At 44.5% G+C, this 17801-nt stretch overlaps 2 protein-coding genes across 6 annotated transcripts in view; both read right to left on the reverse strand.

Moving 5' to 3' along the window:
* DNAI2 (dynein axonemal intermediate chain 2) overlaps positions 1-389 on the reverse strand; it is a 39112-nt gene extending 38723 nt beyond the window's left edge. For 2 of the 3 annotated variants that reach the window (XM_077257777.1, XM_077257775.1), the window contains exon 1: positions 256-389. The gene's annotated coding sequence lies outside the window, so the exon portion shown is untranslated. Of the gene's footprint in view, positions 1-169 lie in introns of all 3 variants that reach the window. The other variant, XM_077257776.1, reaches the window with a different exon arrangement.
* A 5021-nt stretch (positions 390-5410) lies between these two features.
* The window catches only part of TTYH2 (tweety family member 2), a 61809-nt gene continuing 49418 nt past the window's right edge, over positions 5411-17801 (reverse strand). For all 3 annotated transcript variants that reach the window (XM_077253397.1, XM_077253398.1, XM_077253399.1), the window contains 8 exons: positions 16703-16772; positions 16562-16617; positions 16401-16493; positions 12166-12258; positions 11911-12053; positions 11532-11717; positions 10311-10389; positions 5411-6209 (listed from right to left, as the gene is read on the reverse strand). In XM_077253397.1, coding sequence (XP_077109512.1) covers positions 6129-6209; positions 10311-10389; positions 11532-11717; positions 11911-12053; positions 12166-12258; positions 16401-16493; positions 16562-16617; positions 16703-16772 — 801 coding nt within the window. In that variant the 3' untranslated portion in view covers positions 5411-6128. The remainder of the gene's footprint in view (positions 6210-10310; positions 10390-11531; positions 11718-11910; positions 12054-12165; positions 12259-16400; positions 16494-16561; positions 16618-16702; positions 16773-17801) is intronic.

The following is a 17801-nucleotide window of genomic DNA, read 5'->3' on the forward strand; positions in this document are numbered from 1 at the left end:
TCTGCACAGGACCGTTGCCATTATTTCCCAGGGGCCCCTTGTGTCACCTTTCTGCCCATAAAGCATGACCCTCCTAACACGAGAAGTAACCAGAGGCTAACAACTACCTCTACCAGCAAAAGGGGCTAGCTGGGACTTCTAGTTCTACAATGCAAAACGCTTATACTACCTGCTATGGGGAATCAGATGTTCTGACCCGAGAAATCAGCAGCTAATTACATAAATGAGTCATTAATACCCCGCAGTAGCCATTACCTCCGATCTGCTCGGTATTTTATTCCCAAGGCGACCGACTAGTAGTTGTTTACGGTCTCCTAGAAACGCAAACGCCGGCATTAGCTACAGACCGAAAGGCGCATGCTCAATATACACTTCCGCTCCCATAAGCGCCATTTTGAAGGAGGGCCGTCGGGAAAGTGTACTTTTCAAAACGGAAGCAAAACGCAAAGAATAACCCATAGAATTGTCAGAAAATGGAGGCGTCGTAAAATGAGATTTAAATTTTACAACTTTGTTACGTCGTCAGTGTGTGTTTTTTGTTGCAGGTGTAGTTCTACATTTAACCGCTAGTTGGCAGCAGATCTGCACGCATTTTGGGGATTACATTGAAAAAGGAAGGATTATCAGATTTGGGGATAGTTTTATTTTGGGATCAGATTTAGTAGGAGACGTTTTAAAATAATTGCCAGGAATAGTAAAGGATTAGATCATTCTGTATAATATGAGCAATGCTACGACGTCTCAAAATGTCTCATGATACATATCTGTACTAAATGTGGCTCAGCTGTCAGGACACAAAGCATCGCAGCTATGATAGAAAGGTGTCAGGGCACAACACAGAGCATCACAGCTATGATAGAAAGGTGTCAGGGCACAACACATAGCATCACAGCTATGATAGAAAGGTGTCAGGGCACAACACAGAGCATCACAGCTATGATAGAAAGGTGTCAGGGCACAACAGAGCATCACAGCTATGATAGAAAGGTGTCAGGACACAAAGCATCGCAGCTATGATAGAAAGGTGTCAGGGCACAACACAGAGCGTCACAGCTATGATAGAAAGGTATCAGGGCACAACACAGAGCATCGCAACTATGATAGAAAGGTGTCAGGGCACAACACAGAGCATCACAGCTATGATAGAAAGGTGTCAGGGCACAACACAGAGCATCGCAACTATGATAGAAAGGTGTCAGGGCACAACAGAGCATCGCAACTATGATAGAAAGGTGTCAGGGCACAGCAGAGCATCGCAACTGATAGAAAGGTGTCAGGGCACAACACAGAGCATCACAGCTATGATAGGAAGGTGTCAGGGCACAGCAGAGCATCGCAACTATGATAGAAAGGTGTCAGGGCACAGCAGAGCATCGCACCTATGATAGAAAGGTGTCAGGGCACAACACAGAGCATCACAGCTATGATAGAAAGGTGTCAGGGCACAACACAGAGCATCACAGCTATGATAGAAAGGTGTCAGGGCACAACACAGAGCATCACAGCTATGATAGAAAGGTGTCAGGACACAAAGCATCGCAGCTATGATAGGTGTCAGGGCACAACACAGAGCATCACAGCTATGATAGAAAGGTATCAGGGCACAACACAGAGCATCGCAACTATGATAGAAAGGTGTCAGGGCACAACACAGAGCATCACAGCTATGATAGAAAGGTGTCAGGGCACAACACAGAGCATCGCAGCTATGATAGAAAGGTGTCAGGGCACAACACAGAGCATCATAGCTATGATAGAAAGGTGTCAGAACTACACAGAGCATCATAGCTATGATAGAAAGGTGTCAGGGCACAACACAGAGCATCATAGCTATGATAGAAAGGTGTCACAACTACACAGAGCACCGCAGCTATGATAGACAGGTGTCAGGACACAACACAGAGCATCGCAACTATGATAGAAAGGTGTCAGGGCACAACACAGAGCATCATAGCTATGATAGAAAGGTGTCACAACTACACAGAGCACCGCAGCTATGATAGACAGGTGTCAGGACACAACACAGAGCATCACAGCTATGATAGAAAGGTGTCAGGGCACAACACAGAGCATCACAGCTATGATAGAAAGGTGTCAGGGCACAACACAGAGCTTCATAGCTATGATAGAAAGGTGTCAGAACTACACAGAGCATCATAGCTATGATAGAAAGGTGTCAGGGCACAACACAGAGCATCATAGCTATGATAGAAAGGTGTCACAACTACACAGAGCACCGCAGCTATGATAGACAGGTGTCAGGACACAACACAGAGCATCGCAACTATGATAGAAAGGTGTCAGGGCACAACACAGAGCATCACAGCTATGATAGAAAGGTGTCAGGGCACAACACAGAGCATCGCAACTATGATAGAAAGGTGTCAGGGCACAACAGAGCATCGCAACTATGATAGAAAGGTGTCAGGGCACAGCAGAGCATCGCAACTGATAGAAAGGTGTCAGGGCACAACACAGAGCATCACAGCTATGATAGAAAGGTGTCAGGGCACAGCAGAGCATCGCAACTATGATAGAAAGGTGTCAGGGCACAGCAGAGCATCGCAACTATGATAGAAAGGTGTCAGGGCACAACACAGAGCATCACAGCTATGATAGAAAGGTGTCAGGGCACAACACAGAGCATCACAGCTATGATAGAAAGGTGTCAGGGCACAACACAGAGCATCGCAACTATGATAGAAAGGTGTCAGGGCACAACAGAGCATCGCAACTATGATAGAAAGGTGTCAGGGCACAGCAGAGCATCGCAACTGATAGAAAGGTGTCAGGGCACAGCAGAGCATCGCAACTATGATAGAAAGGTGTCAGGGCACAGCAGAGCATCGCAACTATGATAGAAAGGTGTCAGGGCACAACACAGAGCATCACAGCTATGATAGAAAGGTGTCAGGGCACAACACAGAGCATCGCAACTATGATAGAAAGGTGTCAGGGCACAACAGAGCATCGCAACTATGATAGAAAGGTGTCAGGACACAAGAGAGCATCACAGCTATGATAGAAAGGTGTCAGGACACGACACAGAGCATCACAACTATGATAGAAAGGTGTCAGGACACGACACAGAGCATCACAGCTATGATAGAAAGGTGTCGGGACACGACACAGAGCATCACAACTATGATAGAAAGGTGTCAGGGCACAACACAGAGCATCACAGCTATGATAGAAAGGTGTCAGGACACAGAGCATCACAGCTATGATAGAAAGGTGTCGGACATGCAGAGCATCACAACTATGATAGAAAGGTGTCAGGGCACAACACAGAGCATCACAGCTATGATAGAAAGGTGTCAGGACACAGAGCATCACAGCTATGATAGAAAGGTGTCGGACACGCAGAGCATCACAACTATGATAGAAAGGTGTCAGGGCACAACACAGAGCATCACAGCTATGATAGAAAGGTGTCAGGGCACAACACAGAGCATCACAGCTATGATAGAAAGGTGTCAGGGCACAACACAGAGCATCGCAACTATGATAGAAAGGTGTCAGGGCACAACAGAGCATCGCAACTATGATAGAAAGGTGTCAGGACACAAGAGAGCATCACAGCTATGATAGAAAGGTGTCAGGACACGACACAGAGCATCACAACTATGATAGAAAGGTGTCAGGACACGACACAGAGCATCACAACTATGATAGAAAGGTGTCAGGGCACAACACAGAGCATCACAACTATGATAGAAAGGTGTCGGGACACGACACAGAGCATCACAGCTATGATAGAAAGGTGTCGGGACACAACACAGAGCATCACAACTATGATAGAAAGGTGTCAGGGCACAACACAGGGCATCACAGCTATGATAGAAAGGTGTCAGGACACGCAGAGCATCACAACTATGATAGAAAGGTGTCAGGGCACAACACAGAGCATCACAGCTATGATAGAAAGGTGTCAGGACACAGAGCATCACAGCTATGATAGAAAGGTGTAGGACACGCAGAGCATCACAACTATGATAGAAAGGTGTCAGGACACAGAGCATCGCAACTATGATAGGTGTTAGGACATGTGGAGCATGGAGATATGATAGAAAGGTCTCAGGAAAGGTCTCGGGACACAACAGAGTGTATCGCAACTATGATAGAAAGGTGTCAGAACACAACACAGAAATAGCAATAATATGCCTACAGAATTTGGGGGCCTGCCTTCCCCAGTGTATCTGTTCCCCCCCCCATTTATTTGCTCCCTTGTTGATGACTTGGTTCTTCATTTTGCCTCCAGTCTCACCGCATGTCACAACCAATTAGCTCTCTCTTATGATGAGACGTCGCTGCCCCCCGGATCCATTTGCTTTGGTTCACGCCCAGTTTCTTCCATTGTTCTTGCTGCAGCATTGGGAGAACTGGGGTCATACACAGAAGAGTCCACTAATGGAAGGTTTAGAAATACTCAGTAATTAAAGACAAGCAAGGCGGTGGCGTGCTGAAACATCGGAAATCTTTATCGTATCAGAGAGTAGAATGTGTGATTTACATATACACTACTCACAAAGAATGATATTTGGGTTTCAGGTGAAATTTATGGAAAACTTAAAAGTTGACACCACAGTGATATTTTATCATGAAAATAAAGTATTTAAGTAGAGGCGAGCAATGGCGATTTTCTAATTTCAATCAATTTATTGAAGCAAAAGCCAACACCAGTGGTAGTTATAGCCCCCAAAAAACGTCAATGTCTCAATAACTTGTCCTGTGGCCTTGAGCATCAATTACAGCTTGACGACGACGTCTCCTGCTGTTCCCAATTGGGTTATTGTCTGCCGAGGCATCCCACTCTTCTTGAAGGGCAGCCCTCAGGTCATTGAGGTTCTGGGGTACAGAGTTATGAGCCTCTACACGGTGACTCAGCTGATCCCGTAGGTTTTCTATGGGATTCAGGTCTGGAGAAAGTGGAGGCCATTAATTTTAATCTCTTAACGAACGCCGATATGCCTTTTAATGGCGGCAGTTAAGGGTACTTACTCCTCAGCGCCGCCGTATAACGGCGCTGAGAAATAAGGTTATAGCACCCCCCAGCGTCAGAAAATCACCGGGGTCTCGGCTACCTCAGGAGAACATGATTCGGGTCGGTTTTTACCATCCCCAGTGTTGTGATCATCGTTATTCACTGAATAATGGCGATCGCAAAAAAAAGGTCCAATTTACCATTCATTTCTATATTTCTACAAAACTTCGATTATTTCTCCCAAAGATGTATACATATGTGTTAGATACCAATATGAAGTGTAAATGGGAGTTCTCCTTAAGATTACTTTCTCCCCAGATACAGCATCACACTGACTCACAGGCCATGTCGAGTACTGCAGCTCAGATTTTTATCAAGTTATTGGACCCCCTAACTTGCCATTAAATGATGACAAACAATATTACGTTGAGTTCTTAAGCAGTTTATTTCCAGGGGCTGGAAGAAAGACAAGTTGCACGTAATAAAAAATAAAGCAAGTGCCCCAAAAAATTGGGCAACATTTTTTTTAAACAAGTAAAAACAATACAAGTAGTCACCATAGATCAGTTACACCCATATCAGCGGATATATTAAAAACCCAGTGGGTGATGATGATGTACATAGAAAACACAGTTTAATGCATTCATATGTTTTAGGATACATCTGTTTGGGGTTTCCTGAGCCCCTGCAATACTGATATGAACTTAGATTTAATAGAAAGAAAAAAATAGTTCAATGGCTGTTACACCAGTCGGCCAGCAGATGGAACCAAAGTGTCAAACCACTTTTTAGTAACTCCTTCAGGGCAAGGTGGATTTACAAATCTACAAGGAGACTACTAGTAGTACTATTCTCATATTCTCTGGGCCAATATTTGAGAAACTGGGAACACGTAGTCTCCCTCTACCCTTCCAAAGTATTCTACACTCCAATTTCAAGCTTAAAATTATTATATGGCATTTCTCTTTGTGTCCATGGCCGTAGTCCAGGCCTCTTTTTCCTCTGCAGGAGAGGCTGAGCCTCTAGTCCGGTAGGCCTGAGTGCTATTACTCTCCTTTATCAGCCAAGCATTTCTGATAGTGTATTTTTCCATTACATCTTGGCAGGAGGAGAGGCATCCGCAGACACCGGCAGAAAAGTGGATCTAGGCTGGATACTCATTGCCATAAATACTGGATGGTTCCTCGGTGACAGAGAGATAGGTGGCCCTCATACTGGGAGAATACTAGAAAAAAAAAATAGAATCAGAATCAGGTGAAATCAAGATATGACTTAGAGACATGTATACAGCGACAGGGGAGCGTATACGGAGACCATGACAGTAATGATTCTTGAGATATGAGGGGCACAGAACTCAAACTCAAAATACGGCTCAAACCCCCACTAAGAACGCCATCCAATCTACTACACCTAACTAATCTAATTATGTCTGAAATCTGCTACCACCAGGGGGAGCTCACTGCATAAGGAGCTAGTAAGAAATGGTAGAAATATAAATCTGTATGTAGTGAGCCCCCCTAGTGGTGGCTCTCAGCAAGCAGTTATTTGAGCTCTCTCTAAAGGTGACTCAAAAAAAGCAGGGAGATAGTTCAAGGAAGCAGTTCTTTGAGCTCCCCCTAGTGGTGTCTCACAGCAAGCAGCATAAGCATTTCAGTTAACTCCCCCTAGTGGTGTCTCACAGCAAGCAGGATTAGCAGTTCAGTTAACCCTGCCTAGTGGTGGCTCAGATAAGCATTTATGTGAGCAAATCCTAGTGATGGCTCACAGCAAGCAGGACAAGTATTTTACTGAGCACCCCCTAGTGGTGGTGCACAGCAAGTTGGAGAAGCATTTTAGTGAGCTCCCCCTAGTGGTGGTGCACAGCAAGCTGGAGAAGCATTTTAGTGAGCTCCCCCTAGTGGTGGCGCACAGCAAGTTGGAGAAGCATTTTAGTGAGCTCCCCCTAGTGGTGGCACACAGCAAGCTGAAGAAGCATTTTAGTGAGCTCCCCCTAATGGTGGCGCACAGCAAGTTGGAGAAGCATTTTAGTGAGCTCCCCCTAATGGTGGCTCACAGAAACCAGGAAAAGAAGAATTTTCATGAGTTGCACCTAGGGGTGCCTCACAGCAAGCAAGGGAAGCAGTTTAATGCTAGGCCCTCTCCCACCATGCCATGCCCCTAGGGTGTGCACATCACTGCTAATGGAACTTAAATAGAGGGGCAGGGGCTTGCAGTCAATGATATTTTGTGTGATTTTCATCAATAGCCTATGACAAGATGCGATTCACACCATGACCCCTGCTGCTTCCAAACCCAGCGCTTGACTCATTGAAAGTTAAGACCATCCTGCTGGTGTAGTGATGGCGGAGTAGCCTCCCTCCTTATTACACTGGCCTCATCTCCGGCCTAACTATATATTAACGCACCACAGTGTGGGGGAGGGGGCTGATTGGTTTGGGCTTCAGACCTTGGTACACTACATGCTACTTAGCTGTGTAATTCTGTCTCTAACCCCGGGAAAACCACAGCACTTAAATGTCCTATATATTTAATGGAGCGGCTAATGAACAGGAGGCGATGGGAAGGAAGTCCTTTGTGTAGAAGCTTCTGCTGCACGGTCGGGGCTGAGAAAACACCCAAGGCCACAGAAAGCACTCAGTAATCATCTTCGGGAAATCAAGGGTGCAGCCCTATGTAAAACCATTGATCTGCTAGATGCACAGGTGTATGTTGAAGCATACTTGTCAGGGGGTCTCCCAGAAGATTCACATACATTTCCTGCAAAGACTCCACTAGGAGGCGCTGCTGCTAATGATTCCTGCTGCTCCCACAGAACTGTATAGGTGTGTATGCAGTGAGCTCCCCCTAGTGGCAGCCACCGGCACACAGAATTTGATTATCTATCTGGATTAGGAGTTGTGTATAACAAAATAAAAGGAGCTCCAATGCTGGCACTGGGTTCCCATCAGTCAAGACACTTATTCAGTGCTCCTTAAATATCTATTCTCTAAGGGGAGCACTATGATGAGATTGAGGGGGGATGGATGACAGGACAGGGGGAGTGAGGGGACAGATTCACATTACAGAAAGTGATACAACTTACGTTTTTTTTTAACATTACAAAGCTCCAAAACAAGCATGCAAAAACAAAAGATGGATTAGCAGGAGGAATATAAAAGTGCGAGTGGTGAGCAAAATGATTAAAAAAATCCAGTATTTTATTAAAAGGCCTTTTAAAAAGAATACTTGGCACCTACATTACACATCCAAGGTTAATCGCCATTATTTTGGTGGTTTAAAGGGGTTATTCACCTACATGTGTTTTCTGAAAAATCTAATTACTAATGCCGGCTGAGGTGTGGAGTGTCATGTGACAGCGGCCATGCTGCTCTACAGGGTCAGTCTATGAATTTGAGACAGACTCGTTGCTATATTGTCAGGAGTCACATCCATAGCTACTAGTCTGGACTGAACTAAGGCCAGGCTTGGCAGGACTCAACCACATTCCTCCTCCTATCACAGCGGATTTCATCAGATTTGTGGAGTATCTCTTTAAACCCTACTAATTACTCTGTACCCTACTCTATTTTACTGAGACCAATGTACTCTGACTGGCAGATGCCAAGGGAAAAAGAAGGATCAGGCACTTTGATTTCAACATGTCCGATCCGTTTATTCTTAGGTGAGAAAAGCTGGTGCCAGAGGTATCTGGCAGAGACTTATTTCAATCTCCCCAATCAGAATGGCCAAATGTAAATGTCTATGGGGGGATCCAGAGGAACAGTTGTACCAAGGCCAGGCTTAGCAGTGATCAAACACAATCCTCCTCATATCACTGCTGTAGTAATCAGATTTTTGTAATCAGGTGTGACATCTCTTTAAACCCTACTACTTACTTTACACCTCCTTTACTGTGACCAATGTACTCTGACCTTTCCCGAATGGCAGATGTTGGGGTGAGAAAAAAAGAAGGATCAGGCAGTTTGATTTGAACATGCCTGATCCTTTCGGTCTGAGGGGAGAAAAGCTTTTGCCAGAGGTGTCTATGGGGGAAATAAGGAGCAATAGCTCTCAGCCAAACAAGTGTTTGGCTCACAACTAGCTAAAGTTAATAGCTTAAAAGTTAACTAAAATTTCAAATAACTTTAAGAATAAACTGTCCTGTTTGTGTACATGAAAAAATAAACTATTGGATGATTTGTATGCTGCATTTTCACCTGTTTCCCCCTCTGCAGGCCCGATCTCTTAATTTGCAATCGACTGTGAGCTGGTGGGTGGGAACTATACACAGCACAGCACACAGAGAGGGAGTTCTGCTCTTCATTCCTTAGCCACCATAGAAACAGCAGTAGCAGGAGAAAATTATATGCAAGTACTGAGCAGTGTAGATGTGAATCTAGCTCTGGATGATGTAAAAGACTTGTTAGAAAGCCAAATTTGATATTTCTGCGTCTCACCTGTTTGTTTTCTCCATCTACACTTTACTCATCACTAATCCGTTCTCCATAGGGTAGAATAGTCTGTGTAATATGACGCATGGGATACTATAGAAGAGTGGAAAGGGGAGGCTCATTTGGGTACACATGCAGGCAGTTACAGGATGGTACTATAACCATCACCTAATGATATTGGCACCATGTTGCTTCTACTCCTACATAGTTTGGTCACTGAGCTTTTATTGCTTTATCACTGCCGGATTATTGCTTATTGTCAAGGCAACAAAAGATAAAGAGATCCATTTAATCACACATCTGGGGTCTCAGCACAAAATAAATCTTAAACTAAAAACTTAAAGGGGATTTTATGTGATCAGAGACACGTCAGCTTCTTTTCTGAAAAATAGCGCCACTCTTGTTTTAGGTTGTGAGTGGTATTGCAGCACAATCCTGTTTACATGAATTTGGATTTGCTGCAATACCACACTCAGCCTCTGGACAAGAGAGGTGCTATATTTTCTTAGAAAGCAGCAATATTTTCTTGATCATAATAAGACCTGATCTACACTGTGACTTTCTGTAGTGTTACTGACTGATTTTAACTATTAAGTGGCATTTACAGTCTTGCTTTATACTGCAGCTGTAAAAAAATAATAGTTAAAATCAATCAGTACAGCTATAAAACGTCACAGAGTGGCCACGACCTAAATGATAAATATATCTGTTGCAATTATTGCAGTGGCATAGACTGTCTAGGTGCCAAGAGGAGGCGCCAACAAGCCGTTCTGCCATGGTCAGGGTATTTAATTAAAGGGCTATGACAGTCAAGTTTCTGCTGTCATGTATTACTTCCAATGACCATTTCAGGCAGCCGGCTATAAGAAGGATTTGGATTCGGAGGCCCAGCGTACCGTGGGTGGGGGCGATCCTCTCCCGATCAGTGGAACGTTTTCGTAGCGGGGATTACCACCAAACAAAGCTGCCTGGTTCCTTTAAGAAAGAGAAGAAACGTGGGTGAAGTTACGCAGAAAGTGTAAAGTGAGGAGCAATCAGTACATCTAAGTCGGTGTTTAAATACCCTATTATATGTAATGAGTTAAAGGGATTTTCCGGCTTCAGCAAATATGCGCTTTATTTACCCTCCCTGGGTCCAGCATTAACTTTCTGCCTTGCCTATTAGGCTATGTGCACACGTTCAGGATTTCTTGCAGAAATTTCCTGATTAAAACCGGACATTTTCTGCAAGAAATCCGCCTGCGTTTTTTGAGTGTTTTTCTCGCGTTTTTGGTGCGTCTTTTGCGGATTTTTCTGGAGGTTCCCAATGCAATAATATAGTGGGAAATCCGCAAAAATTCCGCAAAATTAATGAACATGCTGCGTTTTTTACCGCGATGCTTTTGTTCGCGGAAAAAAACGCATCATGTGCACAAAAATTGCGGAATGCATTCTAAATGATGGGATGCATAATGTATGCATTTTTTTAGCGTCTTTATAGCGAAAAAAACGTGAAAAATCTGCAACGTGTGCACACAGCCTTACTGTCTGCAGCGCCGCAGCCAATCGAGTAAGCTCATGGCTCGTGCAGACCTACTGAGCTCAGCGATTGAGTGCAGTGCTGACAATGAAACATCAATAACAGACACTGGGAGCAGCAGTGGACATACAGTGCCGGACCTGAGGACTGTGAGTAAAAATGTCCCCCTTTTTTAAACAAATTGCAGCTGAGAAGTTTTTTTGAAACTGGGAAACCCCCTTTATAGTTGGGAGTACAGACCCTTAAGACCCTCAATTATTGACCAAGAAGTATAGCACAAAGATCATCACTTGCTCTTCACGACCTGGCCTTTCTAGACACTACACAGGCTGCCCATGAATTTCAGTATGAGCAGTGCAATGCCGTATCTCTCCAGTGGTGGCGCTGCAGGGGGATTGGATCACTGTTTGGGGTGATTATTGTTCTATGTATGGAAATACCCTGAGTAAAGCTTCCCTCTGGCACGCCGCACCCAAGGCACCAGCGCGGGTATACCGCCACCCAGCTATGCCCCACGTACCATCTTAAGAGGAGTTATATCACTTGACAAAATCAGCTCTGCTACATCTGACTGTACCTTCTGCAATCAACTACTTACATGTATTCTGCAACGGGTGCATTGGAGATAGTTTGGCCCGGCGGGTGTAGACTGGCCTGGCTGCCCAGGCTGCTGCTGTAACTGCAGAAGCTCCGCAGCTGCGCCCGGTTGGGGTTGTGCACCGCTATACGACGGGCCTGAGGGTTAAAGGGATCTTCCTCGTCAATGTCGTTGTAATCTCGGTCCCTGAAATGCAGACATGTGGGATTATTACGGATATAAATCGCATTGCTCCTCGGGTCACAGATTGCAAGCTCTGCGGTGCGGCCCTGCAGACCCTATGCCATCGGGAGGTATACAGTCTGCTATAAACAGCACCCATGCTCCGTATACGCCTACAAGAGGGGATACATGACCTGTGGCCAATTCTAAAGCTCACCTTGCGACCAAATGCTTCCAGGCTTGTGGCACGGCACATACCATGGCGGTGAAGGCAAATGCTGCCAGGAGTGAGAAGAGGCCGAGATAAAGTAGTCCTTCAACCCCATCATAACAGATGCCAATAAGAGCTTCCAAATAATCCTGAGAGTGAGACACAAAATTGCCGGATTATCAGATATTCCTGATCATTGGAAGTCACAGAGTTTTATAAAACTGATGGATGTGTGATAATCACGCTGCCCCTTCCCGGTACCTTGTGCAGTCCCCGGCAGTCCAGCAGAGCAGTAAGCTGGTGCAGATTAGACTCGGACGTGTTCAGAAGCAGCTGGATGCCCTGCAGATCTTTCTGGAAGAAGGGGGAGAAATAGCACGGTGAGATTTTTTCTGGATCGAGTCAGGACTTATAAATTTAGTTTCATGCACATATACAGTGGTTGAGGCGAGATTCAGGAGGATTGCACAGAACAGTATATAGTAAATGCATTGCTGACACCCCCGGCGGTGTCCGGGCACACAAGGCTATTGGCAGTATACCACATTTACTTTACTAGAAGACACATTTTTTAAAGAAATCTTGGCTTAAAAAAAATGTTTGTAGTTCAGAGGTCCTCTGACACGGCGTTATGTGCAGAAGAGACCCAGCTCTCTCCCCTCCGGCCCAAGAGCGGGTCTACCAGGACATGCCCACCACTAAACCTGCATAGATGCAGCAGGTCCTGGCCAGCTGATTTCATGTGATCGGTCATATGCCTGGAGGGATCTTCAAAATGTGGTAATTTATACATTGTGTGCGCAGCAGAGCTGGGTGTCTATATGTAGCAGAGCAAAGCGCTGTGTGTAAAAGAGCTGTTTGTGTGTGCACACATGAAGTGGGGCTAGGTGTGTGTATGTAACAAAGCTGGGTGTGTGTGTCGGAGCTGGGGGTGTGTGTATGTAACAGAACTCTGTGCGTAACAAAGCTGGGTGTGTTTGTGGCAGAGCTTGGTGTGTGTCTGTGTCGGAGCTGGGGGTGTGTGGATATGTAGCTGCTCTGTGTTTGTGTGTATGTAGTGGAGCTCGGTGTGTATGTATATGTAGTAGAGCTGTGTGTGTGTGTGTGTGTGTGTGTGTGTGTATGTGGCAGAGCTCGGTGTGTGTATGCAGCAGAGCTGTGTGTATGTAACAGAGCTGCAGTGTGTGTGTATATGTATGTAGCAGATAGAGGTGTGTGTGCAGCAGCGCGGCTGTGTGTGTGTGTGTGTGTGTGTGTGTGTGTGTGTGTGTATGTGGCAGAGCTCGGTGTGTGTATGCAGCAGAGCTGCGGTGTGTGTGTATATGTATGTAGCAGATAGGGGTGTGTGTGTGTGTGCGGCAGTGCGGCTGTGTGTGTGTATGTGTGTGTAGCGGAGCTGGGTGAGTTTGTGTGTGCGTGTGTGTCGGAGCTGGGTGTAGGTGTGTATGCAGTGAATCTGGGTGTATGTATGTAGCAGAGCCGAGCGTGTGTGTATATTTGGTATCGCTGAGTGTGCATGTACAGTGCAAACAGCAGTGTTGAGTACATGTGTGTGCTGTAAAGCTGTTTGTGTGTAATACACATGCTGCAGAGATAAGAAAAACAGATCCATTATCTCTCTATTCCACCTTATTGCATTAACACTAGTGATATTTGCACCTCCACTTTTTCACACCTCCAGGAAAATTTTAATTGTTTTTTCCAATTTTCTGCTGTCTAAACCAGGGGTGTGTCTTATAGTAACATGCGTTCCACAGCCCAAAAATATGGTGTATTTATTGAAGACATGCAAAATTGTATCCTGGTTCTCCAGGACTGATTACAACCATCAATGTTTTAACGAACCCCCTGCCAATCAGCACAATGAAGAGGTCCTTCATAGTTTATAATGGCACTTCAGCGCATACCATTCAGGCCCCTTCAACAAGCTGATCAGTGAGGGTCCGGAAGCCACTAAGAGTTGTCCCGAGGATACAAGTCACAGGCTGTGGGATAACTTGCTGATCACTGGGTGTTGGGGAAACCTCACCGATCACGGGAACATCATTGCCCTGTACTCCGCAGTCACGGTCAGGCCTATAGACTTCAGTGGAGTAGAAATGCGCATGCTCATTTGCCAATCCATTGACTTCTGTTCTCAATGGGTGTCCCGCCACTCTGATCTGTGGGAAGGGTATTACCCCTGTAAGGACAAGCCTTTAACCCCTTCCAGACGCAGCACACAATAGTACACCGGTTCGGGTGTACGGAGTAGGCTCAGGTGTCGAGCCCACACAATATCTGGCAGATGCAGTCTGTGCTACACACCCAGCATCTGCATAGACTGGAGCTGAGCTCTGATTGCTGCTGTTTACCCATTTAAATACTGACAGAGGTATTAAAATGGACTGGCTGAAATACAACTGATGTCACGGACCCCCCCCCCCCCCACCACCACCACCACCACCATCTTGGCCCTGTGTTATTTTCACTATATACATCAATACTAAATATTGCAGTACGTAGAACAAGCCCTCAGAGGAACGAAAAGAATGTTAAGCATTTATAACAAAATTAAATTAGTCAGTGAATGTAAAAAAGACTCGAAACATCAAAGTTGCTGTTTGCCAGTTGCCACACCTCCCCCAAAAATTGCATTATCGGGCAATGAAAAGTTGTATGTACCCAAAAATGGTATCAGTAAAATGTAAAAAAAATAAAATAAATATATAAACACAGCTGTGTGAAAAAGTGATTGTCCCCTTCTTGATTTCCTATTATTTTGCATGTTTGTCACACTTAAATGTTTCAGATCACCAAACAAATTTAAATATTACACAAAGATAACACAAGTAACACAAAATGCAGTTTTTAAATGAAGGTCTTATTTATTAAAGGAAAAAGAAATCCAAACTTCCAGGGTCCTGTGTGAATAAGTGATTTCCCCCCTTCCCCCTTAAAACATGAATTCACTGTGGTTTATCACATCTTTGGGGAGCTGGGTTCACATTCCTTAGCCACACCCAGGACTGATTACTACCACACCTGTTCTCAATCAAGAAATCACTTAAATAGGACCTGACTGACAAAGTGAAGTAGACCAAAAGCTCCTCAAAAGCTAGACATCATGCCACGATACAAAGAAAATTCTGGAACAAATTAGAAATAAAGCAATTGAGATCTATCAGTCTGGAAAAGGTTATAAAGCCAATTCTCAAGCTTTAGGACTCCAGCGAACCACAGTGAGAGCCATAATAAACAAATAGGAAAAACATGGAACAGTGGTGAACCTTCGGTGGAGTGGCTGGCCGACCAAAATTACCCTGAGACCGCAGATATGACTTATCCAAGAGGTCACAAAAGACCCCACAACAACATCCAAAGAATTGCAAGCCTCACTTGCCTCAGTTAAAGTCAGTGTTCACGACTCCACCATACGAAAAATAGCAAAAATGACCTGAATGGCAGAGTTCTAAGACGAAAACCACTGCTGAGCAATAAGAACATAAAGGCTCTTCTCAGTTTTACCAGAAAACATCTTGATGATCCTCAAGACTTTGGGGAGAATACTCTATGGACTGACGAGACAAAAGATGATCTTTTTGGAAGGTGTATGTCCTATTACATTTGGCGTAGAAGTAACACAGCATTTCAGAAAAGGAACATCATACCAACAGTAAAATATGTTAAATGAAAACACCCAGAAAAAATTAATAAAAATCAGCTCTGTTAAAAACATGCATAAAACATACTCCGAAATACAGTTATAAACAAGAAGAAAAAGAGTACCAGAGTACCCATATAATATGTATCAAATATTTATTAGTAAACAATATAAAAGATAATATTTAATACACAATACTAAATTTTTTTTATCTGGACAAGCAATTGTATCGTGAAGGACACAAACAAAAGACCGACACAGTTACATTTATGTAAATAGGACTGGGAGTTTCAACAACTGTAATATGTATACTGCAACACTGTCACAAAATACAGGGTATCATATATGTTAATCAAAACCACATCATCACCATAACCCTATGTAGAAATACCCAGATCTTCGGATAGTATATATCAAATACAGAGCGTCATATCTCACCTAAATAAGTCCTTGCACTGGTCAGACTTACGCAGCCCCAACGCGCGTTTCGCATGGGCTTCCTCAGGGGTCACCTGGTGAAAGCGGCCCAGGTACGGAGCAATTCTGCCTGGCTTTTGCTGGCACAACATACTGGCAATATTGTACTTTAGCCTGAAGGGAGAGCCTTCATTCATACGTTTATAGAGCTCCCATTACTAGTAGTATCCATTAGCTCCCCCTAGTGGTGACTGCACACAGTCAGAATTATGCAGCTAAAAAGATCACCATCAGTTTTTACAAAGTCATTCTTCTGGGGAGGGACTGGTTCTCATTGAGGAGACCGGACTGTTCATGGGGAAAAATAATATGCAAACAAGGTCTCCGCCAAGAAGAAGAAACTCCATGATGTGAGAGTCAATCTTGCTCATCTTACCTGTGCAGTAGGAAATATGGGCACAGCAAATTGAAGTAAACCTTGTATCTGGATCTGCATGGTGGTCAGCGACTTCTGGAAGACGTTCAGAGCCTGGAAAGAGGGATCAGTAAGTGCAAGGTTTAGGCAGCGGTATAGTAACGTAGCATCGAGGGTCGTACCTGCTGGAAGGGATTCTTCAGACTCTGGCTGCAGTACAAGTAATAATGGACGACTTCTGCAAAGACAGACATATAGATATATAGGAATCATGGGTGAGACATCCTCGCAACCATCTACGCCGCTCGGGAGGCAAACGTTACCTGCACTGATCTGATCTTGCGTCATGTTCATGATGAATTTATCAGGTGCCACGCAGAAATCACTGGTGCCCTACAAAACAAGGTATAAGGGGTTAATGCCAGATTCAATTAGGACAGTGCCCTCCAGGGAAGCCGCGTGCCAGCCAAAATGGCCACCATTAATACTTCACATAGGGTTGAGCCACCAAGACAAGATGTCTTAAAATGTCATAAAACCAAAGCTCGAAAGACAAAAGGCTTAAAAAAAATTAATTTCTTTTTCAATTTCAACTCACTTGGAAATTTGTTCCCAGTCTTCTTGCAGTATATTATATGGAAAAGCAAAGGGTGGCATTCAAAGCTATAACTTGACCAGTGGGGGAAAAAAAAGCAGCAGCCCTCCCTCATTATAAGGATGGCAAAATAAAAATGTTAAGGAAAAAATTACAAAAAACACAAAACCGCAAAAATGAAAAATTTCTGTGGCGGGAAGGAGTTAACAACGGTCTTATTGGAGCTATGGTTTGGTAAAAGGCATCGTGGGCGCCTAAAGAGCCCATACTTGGTCACTGCATGTGGTGCCCCCTCTACATGGCGCAGAATCGAATTTCCCTGTGACCGGTGAGGTGTGCCGCCTCCTAATGAGGAGCACTACTCGTTCCTACCTGCCTCTAATTTCGGTAAATCTCTTCTCAGCTTCAAAACCGTGAAGGGAAGAATCTAATCTGCAAATCGGGAACAAGCGGCAGGAAAAGGCCGAAGCTCGAGATAACCAAGAAATTCAATTAGCAACGACTGGAGGAATCAGAGAAGGGCGAAAGCTGAGACTACAGGGCAAAGCAAGAACGCAACCTCCATCACTGAGACAGATTCCCTCAGGGCTGTGCATCGTTTTGGCACTAAAAGTTGTAAAAGAAGGCTTTATGTGACAGTACTGTTTTGGGCTATATGGGGGTAACATATTTGAATGGTGAATAGGAGTTGGGCATTTTCTGGTTGTGTTATAGGGGCTGTATATGTCAGTAGTGTTTTCGCCTATATGGTGGCATTATGTGGATATTATTTGGATGCTACAAATGATTTGGGTATTATATGTTGCATATGGCAGAATTCTATTGGC

This window comes from Ranitomeya variabilis, chromosome 4, assembly GCF_051348905.1.
Source record: "Ranitomeya variabilis isolate aRanVar5 chromosome 4, aRanVar5.hap1, whole genome shotgun sequence".
Taxonomy (NCBI): Eukaryota; Metazoa; Chordata; class Amphibia; order Anura; family Dendrobatidae; genus Ranitomeya; species Ranitomeya variabilis.